This window comes from Pituophis catenifer, unplaced genomic scaffold (genome assembly GCF_029215685.1).
Source record: "Pituophis catenifer annectens isolate HBS135680 unplaced genomic scaffold, rPitCat1.0.hap2 SCAF_1, whole genome shotgun sequence".
NCBI lineage: Eukaryota > Metazoa > Chordata > Lepidosauria > Squamata > Colubridae > Pituophis > Pituophis catenifer.
In genome coordinates, this window is record NW_027256881.1 from 129,614,630 (window position 1) to 129,626,212 (window position 11,583).

The 11,583-nt window shown below is 41.1% G+C and overlaps 1 protein-coding gene across 1 annotated transcript; it reads right to left on the reverse strand.

Annotated features, from left to right (window-relative positions):
• Positions 1-1,181: 1,181 nt before the first annotated feature.
• On the reverse strand, positions 1,182-9,718 carry TMEM18 (transmembrane protein 18). The gene is made up of 5 exons (XM_070955032.1): positions 9,475-9,718; positions 8,057-8,177; positions 6,295-6,349; positions 4,927-5,020; positions 1,182-2,071 (listed from the first exon to the last, which is right to left on the reverse strand). Exons 1-5 carry the CDS (start codon positions 9,520-9,522, stop codon positions 1,976-1,978), a joined length of 414 nt encoding a protein of 137 aa, XP_070811133.1. The 5' UTR covers positions 9,523-9,718; the 3' UTR covers positions 1,182-1,975.
• Positions 9,719-11,583: the final 1,865 nt, after the last annotated feature.

Genomic DNA, 11,583 nt, shown 5'->3' on the forward strand with positions numbered 1-11,583 from the left:
CAGCTTCAGTCTTGAACTATTGACCCTCCATTCCCTTCACTTATGCAAGTGTCTCTAGTCCTGCAAAAAACATATTTACTTAATCCCTTATCAGTGAGAGGCTAGGTTACCCATGGGCGCTGCGTTCCCTGTAACAGCAGAACACAACACTATGGAAAGTATAAGTATTGCCACTCCTAATTGTGCGTTGCGTGCCTTATAGTGAAGCACATGAAAAGCATGCTTCTTCACGGTCACTTAACGTGTTCATTTTGCGGTTACGTGAGGCACTGCATGCATTGGTCTTTATTCTTACAGTAGAGAAGTCATTAATTATAACTTTTTGTGAATTGGGACATTTAAACTTGCTTTTTTTAAAATTCCAATCTAAATTTAGTAGGAGTCGGAGTCGGTGCATTGTTTGCCGACTCCGACTCCGACTCCAGGTACCCAAAATTTCCTCCGACTCCGACTCCTCGACTCCGACTCCACAGCACTGCTCACAGCAGTCTTTCAGAATTGGAAAGCACAAGTTTACAGCCCCATCAGATTGTAGGGCAGAGAGAAGACAACTACTCCAAAGTCTTAGCTATTTTCAGTTTGCCTCTATGAACTGTTTTCCAGTCCAAATGTTTTGGATATTATTATTTTGATAAGGCATACAAGTTTGCTAGAGCCTTGCAAATATTAGAAAAAAATCGAAGTACATTTTAGGATTATAGGATCAAAACTAAGAGAATCATCAGGCTGTTGTGTTTCTTCTACAAATATTTCAACCTCCCCCCCCCCCTTCTGTTTGGGGTAAACCTTTTGTTACCATTTTGTCCAAAGCAGAACTAAACATTCCTCTTACAACACAGGATTAAATCTGGTGGTATCACTAGCACCAAGTTTACATTAACTCTATTTTAATCTCTGTATCCTCTTCAGATCCAGGACTTTGATTCCACTTGTGTGAGCTTCTCATATTTCATGACTTCCTGGTATTAGATTTTGCTTGCTTCTTGAACAGCAATTTGCTATATTACAACAACTGAGCTCCTAATCGCACAGCACAATCCTATTCACATTTTCTTAAACGCAAGCTTACTTGTTAGTAAGTAAAACTGTTTCAGACTGAGTTCAGTAACTTGCTCCTACATAAATATAGGAATGCAATCCAAAGTATTTACAAAAGTCTAAAAAAACGATAGAGCCTAATGAACCTTTAAGCATTTAATTAAAAAACAGGAACAAGTTCATATGACAACCACAGCAAACCACACTATTAAATTACACTTCTCATATAAAAGTTTGAATACAACACCCACGAAATGCAAGAAATTTACAACCAAGCAGGCTTAGCACAGGCATTCACAACGTGGGGGATGACAAAACATGCATAGCAACACAAACCACATGATTTGTATACCGCAATATATATCAGATATATATTTATATCTGATGTTGACGTGCCAGAATGGAAGGCTGAGGGTTTGCCTCATGTCACAATGCAATGTTTTATCATTTTTGTTTTACTGAAGTTTGTACCAACAATAATTATTTTTGTACCATGAAAATGTTGTATAAACTGTTATATTGCTATGATAATTGCTAAATGGAAATGAATCATGGGTGGCAATTATGTAGCTAACCAGTTTTATGAACTGGTACTTATTAAGATTTACTTGTTCATTTTGGCATATTTGATGCACAACATCTATCATAAAACCTTGAACAACTCAGCATTAAGCTATGATAAAACAGTACATTAGAGAAAATCTAATAAATGTATGAGATGCCTTATGACTGGTTCAGAATGAAGTAGCCTATACAGCAAAATGCCATATAAGAATTGCTCTAACAGTGGGCTCAAAATGAACATGATTTTTTTCATAGAACAGTAAGAACATAAGACCATTTATAAAGGAATGTAAAAATCCCAAACTTCCAACCTCAAGTTAATATGGGTGACAGAATATTTGGTAACATAACCAGTTATAAAAGATACACTTATTTATTGACTTTTCTTTTCTTCTCTCCTTGCTTTCCTTTTCTGCTGTATCGTCTTTAGTTCTGTCATTACGTTTACTGTTTTATAAACCCAAGCAATCTGAAAAACAAAAACAAATTATGACACGTGAAATTCAATTCCTGATAATGTTCTCATTTCTCCAGGGGCCTTTCTTTATGCAATCTAAATCTCCAGACATTAAGAGAAGATGCTATCAAGCTTGATGTGAAGCCCAATATTTGAAGTACTGTCAATTTTTCCAAATGAGAACAAAACCTCATTAATAAGTACAGAATGTTATCAAAATGGTAGTGAATAAACAGCAATCTTCATTCTAAATCTTTGTTTTCTCAATAAAGTACTCTTTGTAGTTCTATCTACCTTAATCACTTCACTACTTATGATTTTACAGATTACAGATATATTTTAATTTGCATAAGCCTATACAAGATGGGTGTTGCTGGTTTCCATTACTAACACGCTTTAGTGGTTAAAAAGGGTTACCAAGTTGAGCAATTGATATCACAAGTGTGTCAAGATGTCACTAAAGTGATGTTATTTGCATTATTATTACCGCGTCGTGCCTTTGCGGCCTCTGACCCAATGCCGATCTCGTCTAGCTCCTTGGTTTTCCGAGGAGCTGAGAGAGATGAAGTGTCGGAAAAGACGCCTGGAGAGCGATTGGAGGACAAGCTGATCTGAATCTGACCAAACACAGGTGAGATCTTATATTAAGACCTACCTAGTGGCGATAAGAGCGGCGAAGTCTAGCTACTTCTCCGCTCTTATTGCATCTGCAGAGAACCGCCCAGCTGCGCTGTTTAGGGTGACCCGCTCCCTACTTCAGGTGGGGGTACGGGAAGATCCCTTAAAGGGTCGAGCTGAGGATTTTGTACAATTCCTGCATGATAAAGTCGCTCAGATTTGGGAAAGCCTGGACTCCGATTGGGTAGATCCAGGGGAGGAGACGGGGGCAGGTCTTGAGAGCGTTATCTGGGAAGAGTTTGACTCTGGCTCCTGAGGACGTGGACAGGATTCTGGGCAAGCTTAATGCTGCCACATGTTTATTGGACCCGTGTCCCTCCTGGTTGGTACTGGCCTCCCGGGAGGTTACACGAGGCTGGCTCCAGGGGATTATAAATGCTTCTCTGAGTGAGGGTGTCTTTCCCGCCGTCTTGAAAGAGGCGGTTGTGAAGCCCCTCCTCAAGAAGCCTTCCCTGGACCCGGCTATATTATCAAATTATTGTCCAGTCTCCAATCTTTGCTTTGTTGCGAAGGTTGTTGAGAGTGTGGTGGCGCGACAACTACCCCGATACCTGGATGAAGTTGTCTATCTGGATCCGTTCCAGTCGGGCTTCAGGTCACGATACAGTACAGAAACAGCATTGGTCGCATTGGTGGATGATCTCTGGAGGGCTCGGGACAGAGGTTGCTCCTCTATCCTGGTCCTTTTAGATCTCTCAGCGGCTTTTGATACCATCGACCATGGTATCTTACTGCACCGGCTGGAGGGGTTAGGAATAGGGGGCACCGTGCTTCGGTGGTTCTCCTCCTTCCTCTCTGACCGTTCGCAGTTTGTGTTGGCAGGGGGGCAGAGGTCGACCTCGAGGCACCTTATTTGTGGGGTGCCGCAAGGGTCAGTCCTCTCTCCCCTTCTGTTCAACATTTATGTAAAACCGCTAGATGAGATCATCCGTGGTTTTGGGGTGAGTGTTCATCAGTATGCTGATGACACACAGCTATACATCTCCACCCCAGACCACCCCAATGATGCCCTTGCTGTGATGTCCCGTTGCCTGGAGGCCGTGCGGATCTGGATGGGGAGAAACAAGCTCAGACTCAACCCCTCCAAGACCGAGTGGCTGTGGCTTCCGGCATCCCGGTATAGTCAGCTGGTACCATCACTGACAATAGGGGATGAGATCTTGCTCCCCACAGAGAGGGCCCGCAACTTGGGTGTCCTCCTGGATTCACGGTTATCTTTAGAAGATCATTTGACGGCCGTGGCCAGGGGTGCCTTTTATCAGGTTCGCCTGATCCGCCAGTTGCGTCCCTTTCTGGATCGGGACGCCTTGCGCACGGTCACTCATGCCCTAGTTACCTCCCGTATGGACTACTGTAATGCTCTCTACATGGGGCTCCCCTTGAAAAGCACCCGGAAGCTCCAACTGGTCCAGAACGTAGCCACACAGGTGATTATGGGCGCAGCTCGTTACGCCCATGTAACACCTCTCCTACGCGAGCTGCACTGGCTCCCGGTGGTCTTCCGGGTGCGATTCAAGGTGTTAGTTATCACCTTTAAAGCGCTCCATGGCTTAGGACCTGGGTACCTACGAGACCGTCTTTTGCCACCAATAGCCTCCCACCGACCAGTTCGTTCTCACAGGGAGGGACTACTCAGGGTACGGTCAGTCAAATTATGTCGACTGGCGACTCCCAGGGGGACGGCCTTCTCTGTGGGTGCTCCAACCCTTTGGAATGAACTGCCCCCGGAGATACGGAATATCCCTGATCTCCGTGCTTTCCGCCGTGCCCTCAAGACCCTGATGTTCCAACAGGCAGGGCTAAACATACAAACATGTGAATGATTTTTTAAATGTTATCTAATTCTGGGTTTTATTTAATTGACCAAACTAAGTAATAATTTTAATTAGCAATTTTATGATGTTTGTGTGTCTATATTTTTCTTGACTCTACACCGCCTTGAGTCCTACGGGAGAAAGGCGGTATAGAAATATAATAAATAAATAAATAAATAAATAAATAAATAAATAAATAAATAAATAAATAAATAAATTATAATAGCTACTAATAAATGCCTGAGTATCAAACATTATGAAAGTATCACCAGACACCATAAATAGGAATTTTCTATAATAAAACATTTTTTTTCCTGATTCCTTTTGCATTTTGACTTGATGCCAAAATTTTGAAAGAAAGAGATTGGTGCTTACCACTATGAGGATGGCATTTAGGAGTAACGGTACTGAGAACACTAATGAAATAAACATTCCTTGGGAATCAAAGTACTGGTGCTTTGAGAAGAATCTGTAAAGGAGCAAAAAATTAAAATAAACATCCTTGGTGAAAACAAACTCCATAAAAGACAACAGTGAACAGACTAAAGGCTTATTTCCAAATGGAAAGAGATAAGACTGAACTCCTGGACTTTAAATACCAAAAGTTTGAAAACTTGTTTTCCAGGTTATCATTTGCTTTATGCTAGCTGTATTTTGCTGGCTGCTCCTGAGCATTTGGCTTGATTTAAGATGGCAGAGTGTTCAAATAAATGCACTCTTAGAATCATGTTTTCAGTGCTCCTACTGTTGAGCTTTGGATTCTTCTTTCAGGGAACCGAATTATGTAAACATTGGGCACAAGGTAGCAACTGGAAAGAAAGGAAAACCTATCTTGTTAAACATGTATTGTTTTATGGATTTTACAGTATAGATTTTTTAAAAAAAAACCTAATGCAAAGATAAAAATACAAAAAGGAAAAAAAATAGAAATTTTTTAAAAAGTGAAAAAAAATACAACTAAGGAAAAAAGTATATCAATTTAGCAGTAGTAATCATTTTATATATAGTTATCTAGTGTGATTACTATTCAATTGCATGTATATTTCTATTTATATAACTATGTTTTTGGCATACGGTATAAATGGGTCCCCTATTTCATTATATTTGTCCATATAAAATTACGTGAATCACTGCAATTGTTAAGTTAGTAACATGGGTTAAGTGAATCTGGCTTCTCCAATAACTTTGCTTGTCAGGAGGTTGCAAAAAATGATCACATGATCCCGGGATACTGCACAGTCATAAATATATGGCAGTTGCCAAGTGGCTGAATTTTGATCACATGACCATGGGGATGCTACAACTTTGTCTTTTCATAAATATGAAAAATTGTTGCAAGTCACTTTTTTCAGTGCCTTATAACTTCAAACAGCCACTAAAGAAATAGTTGTAAGTCAAGGACTACCTGTATTGCCAGTCATCCAGGAGAGGGGAAAAAACAGGGGACCATAAGTTCAAGTCCTGCCTTAGCCATGAAAGCCAGTTGGGTGACTTTGGGCCTCCCTCTCCCTCTCTCTCTCTCTCTCTGCCCAACTCACCTCACAGAGGTGAAGAAAATAAGAAGAGGAGAAAGACGTATTAGGTTTGCTGCCTTGAGTTATTTATAAAAATCAGGCAATAGGAATAGTTTTTTTTTTGATAGAGTAATATTTTATGCAATATATATATGTGTGTGTGTGTGTGTGTGTGTGTGTGTGTGTGTGTTTTATATATATGTATATAAAATAAAAATAATGTAATTACCTCCAGTTTGCAGCAGCTGCTTCATTTATGTATTCTGCACAAAATACCAGGATTACTAGAAAGACAAGTATAATTACACATTACTAAAGGATATTGAATCATCAGTACAACCGACTGGATAACCGGCATATAAAATGTGTACCACACAGAAGAAAGGCTGGCAAGGGAAGCATTTCACAAGGGGCCCTCTTTAGTTTTCCAGCGAGCAAAAGGAAAGGCATGGGGAAATACTTTCAGTCTTGGAAGATTTTGCTAATGTAAACTTACAATGAAGACAGAGTAGCATTCCTGGTTGTGCTTCTTGTTTGGACTACTTCACAGGGCTAACAATTTGTAAATGGTTGGTAATGAAGGATAATTGCTAAATGACAAGTGGTTGTAAACAGAAGTGCAGGTTTTGCATGCCTCAATCCCAAAATTACTTCTCATGCCCAAATGAAGTAAGAGCAGCAGCAGCAGCAGCTGAAAGCAAATCAGCAAGGTTACAGCATCCCTAGTAGGGATAATGTTTTCAAAACTTTTCTGATATGAGGATGGTTAGAATAGGAATGGGAATTGGAGGCTTCTGGAAAGACACTGTTCCTATTCCCAATTTTAAAATTTCACCTAAAACTTGCCTGTGTGGTTGGAGGGTGTGTTGGAGAGCAGTCAAGGTCTGAGTGGCACACATGTAGAATCAAATTTCAAAGCGCTCCATTTAGCATTATTCCACAGTAAGAGAAAATGTCAGCTAACATTCAACAATATCTAGAGGACAGTTCCTCACTTTTAAAATCAAGGATTATTACATGATGGACATTTCTTTCCCACTAAAGCTTTTTATATAATATACAAGACTACAGTCCTATTATTGATTTGACTTAAACTAGTGGAAATGTTCTGTATCTTTTTTTAGAAGTTTTAGAGTTTTTACTTTTATCATTATAGCAAGACCACATAACTCATAAACTCAACATATAAATAATAAAGGATTTGTTTATTTATCCAATATAGAAAAAAAGCCATTCTATCCTACAGAGTATAGATTCCAAGGAAACACTCAGGAGCTAATTCTCATTCATGAATTAATTTATCACATCCCTTCTGCCAACAGTAGAGAGCACTATGGGGAAGAACTAACAGATTTAACTCCCAATTTTCTCTCTCATGAATGGAATAGTATCATATAAATATTCCTGCCAGAATCTTAATCAAGATTAAAGTCTATCTTGGGCTAACACTTTGCTTGAATCAAAAAGAGGAAATAACATGTGGCCTCCATATACTCTTAGAATGGACAGCAAAAAAAATTCTGGACTTAGAAAAAAACCTGACTATGAAGGAATTTAAAAGACTTTAAGTCATAACAAAACATAATTTCCCCATTTCATCCATTAAACATTTCTCACTATTTCTTACTCCAACTGAGCCCATTTGGTGGTACTGCCCTACTCAACTCACAGCTATTCTCATGCCACAAAATGCCCAGTGTGGCTATTCAATGGACAGAAAATACTCATTACTGTATCCCTTTGAGTAATACTATAGTGTTTGGTGCGGCTTAGTATATCCAATAAGTCCAAATATGGGGGTTTATAAACCCTGGTTAGTACACTGCATAAATTTAGCCAACTGTGTTTTATTCTATAAACCATGGCTTACTGTGACTATTTATAGTCTAAGCATTCTTAACGAGCAAAAAACATTCACACACAACCCTTAAAATGTGCCTCATTGTCTATCAGAGAACAACGATGTCCATAGAAATACTTCACATACTTACTCAGACATAGAAAAAGTCCTATTTGGAAACGGTAGTGCCGGAATGAAAGGTAAGTAAAAAATAAGCATACTATGTGGAAAAACACTAGAGTTAAAATCCAGGGTTCAGACCAATCGGTGTCCTATGAAAAAACAGAAGATACATTTATCAGAATTGTAATTGCAGATGAGAACCATTTGCTGACAAGAGAGTCCAAACACATTTCTGTTTACAAATATAATGAATGAATGCAATCTGAAGCCCATTAGAATCCTAGGTCTGCCTTATATTTTCCCCCAAACAAGAGTCAAGCCTTCAGGAGCAAACAAAGGATTGACTCTCTCTCCCCACCTTCTCTCTTTTTCAATTGTTTCTCTCTTTTTCTTTCTCTCATTCTCTCCCTCCATCAGTTTCTCATTTCTCTCTCTCTCTCCTTTTCTCTCTCATTTATATCTCTCTTCCTCTCTCTCCCTCTCATGTTTTTCTTTTTTCACTCCCACCCCTTTCTTTCTTTCTCCCCTTCTCTCTCTCATTTGTTTCCCTCTCTTTCCCCCCTCTCTCCCTACAGCTCTCTCTCATTTCTCCCTCCCTCCCCTTCTCTCTCATTTGTTTCTCTCTTTCCTCTCTCTCTTTCTCTCCCTCCATCGTTTTCTCATCTCTCTCTTTCTCCTTTTCTCTCTCACGCGCACAAACGGGATACCCTCCTGGGCCGGGATCTCTCCAGCTGCTCATCGCATGGCAAAAACCGATCCAGCTACTACCATAATCATGCCCTCCCCCACCCCTCCACCCCCCTTGCTTTTTACCCACGCAGAATGTCGAGACAATAACTATACTTGGTGTCGTCGAAGGGATTCCGATTGTAGTTGCCTGCCATTGCTTATCGGTTGCCCCGTCTTCCTGAAATCATACGGGGATCGGGCAATTGAGAAAGGACAGCAAGCTCCTGCCTTGCTGGCAAAGCGGGAAGGTGGCAAAGTGGACGATCCTCCCACCCTCTCGGGATTCTCTGCACTCCCCCAAGATCCTTAAGTCTCTCCTTGAAGTTGCAAACTACGGCACCTCCGCCTTGCAGGGTCGAAGAACAAATCCCCTTTTTCATTGCAAAGGGTTTACGATTACGACCCCCCCCCCCCACTTCTCCCCCGAAGCCGCAGAGTTCCCTTCTCTGGCTCCAACTAGGTACAGAGGTGGGCAAGTATGGCCCTTTTATGACTTGTGGACTTCAATTCCCAGAATTCCTGAGCTAACATGGCTGGCTCAGGAATTCTGGGAGTTGAAGTCCACAAAAGTCATAAAAAGGGCCATACTTGCCCACCCCTGAACTAGGAAATAAGTTCACACGCGCGAGCGTGCTCAGCCTAGCACAAGAGTCACACCCACCCACCCCACCTTCCAGCAAATGCTGGAAAAGGGAAAGCTCCGCGGTCAGGAATTACCGTGAGGATCCTGGTGACCCCGATCGGCAGGCGCCCTGGGAATTCCATGATTTGGGAAGAATTCCTCCTCTGCCTCAGCCAAACATTCCACCCAAATTTGTTGGTGGGGGGGAAAAACAGAGGTTAAATATTAACCAAATGAGAGGAATCGGCGCTACATGCAAGCTAAAGGTTTGCACCCCTTCTTTGTCGCACAAACAGCTCTGTGGTCCGTTCCATGAGAAAACCGGAAATGTTTGTTGTAACCGCTTTCAGCTGTAGTTCTTTGAGAGTGAGAGATGGGTATTCTCACGAGAACCGACCAGCGAGGGTTTCCTCCCACCCACCACCGACGCTTGGAGTGACTTGATTCTCGCGAGATTTCTCTGGTCTATGGATATATAAATGGGGCTGGGCGGGCGTGGTGCGGCATTAAACGTTGTGGGAGGTGCGCGTACGGGTGGTTGATCGTTCCTGTGGTTTTGGTTGAACGAAGGGCGGGAAGTGCACTAAGGGAATATACGAATAAGCACAAGCACGGCTTTTCTAAAAAAAGGAAAGAAGAATTGAGAAGAGCAGGAAAGCAAACAGCTTTTAGGAAAAATGTTCTTTATTAATTCAATTTATAAATTCAATTTGTATGCCGCCCCTCTCCGAAGACTCCGAAAACTTGTAATTTGAAGCGCAAAGACGCGGTTGTCATAGCTTGTCTTGGGAAGGGAGACAAGGAAATTAAGAAATTAAGCTTTTTTGGGGGGGGGGTGAGATGCATGCAGGTTGTTTGGGTATACCTAAATTTGGAGCGGTTAGCCTTACTTCAGTGACTTAGTGTATACTTAAAAAGTAAAATTTACCATGCATCCCATTGAAGCAATATGCACAGACAGATATTACAGAATAGAAATAAAAGGAAAGCTGTTACAGTGAAAAATAAAAAACCAGGGATACATCTATGAAAGAAACACATACTTATTGTGATTGAAAAGTTAATGTAGAAGGCTGTAAGGAAGATAAAAATTTTAACGGGGGCTTCCTTGAACTTTATGGGTTGGGTGTGTTACACCTTTTTTTCACAGCCTTGTGCCTGTCTAATTCTGCCTTGTTTTGCTTAATGGCTGCATAGCAGCATTGACTTTTAAAAAGAACGCTAGAACTGAAATCTTGTGGAGTAATAAATGAGAGTTTACTGATTGAAAATACCTTAGTTCGGTTGTCCCATTTGTTGCAATCAAGTGCTCAAATAAAACACCTGATATTCTCAATGTCTCCAGGTGCACAATGTCTTTTTTTTTTCTCTAGCAAGTATTGCTACGCCTGCAGGAATGTGGGGCCTTTCAAGAGTCTATTCTCAACTCAAACCAGCGACAGTACCCCCGGCCCACAATTCCTACAAAGAGTGCTTTGGGTTCCACCTTGTTAGCTAAACTCCTATTGGACTGCAGTTCTTCAAACTGTTTGGAAGTAAGCTAGTTTGAAGACGAAGAATTTAATTCCAATTGCTCTTGGGAAAGTTTGCTCAGTAGTGTGGGAACACCCCCCCCCCCAAGAATGAAATTTTGGGGGTATTAAAAAGGCAGGATAGAATGTTTCCCCTAAAGGAGAAAAGGGGAAAAAACCTTAAGGAGGCAGAAACCAGCCTGAGTTTCTCTGTCCCAAAGTGGAACAGGCCAGTTTACAGAAATGCTGATTTGATAATCCCATTCAGAAAGACTGAGGGGAAAAAACTTCAGATAAGCAACACAATCAAGCCAAAGGTTGACAAAATTAGCTCAGACAAACATCTAGCATTTGCATTTCCCCTTTTGCCTATAAAGCCAATCATGACCCCATAGGAATCCAGAACTTATAAAATCCACACACTAAACTCCATTTTGTCAGCTGTCCCAGAATCTCATGTGGTTGGTGGTTCTGCTTCAATAAATGGAATCCCTTTCCAATTAGTCTCCAGCCTCCATTTTATCTCCAGTGCCTTTCTCCTGCCTTGGAATGGGACCTGGATATTTTTTCCAACAGTAGTTTGCTGTCTGAACTGAAACCTAGTATTCTTTTAACTTCAGAAAAATCTGAAATATGTCTTTAAGGGGAGAGAAGCCATATTGTGTAGCTTTTTCTGCAAATAGTTTTGGAGGA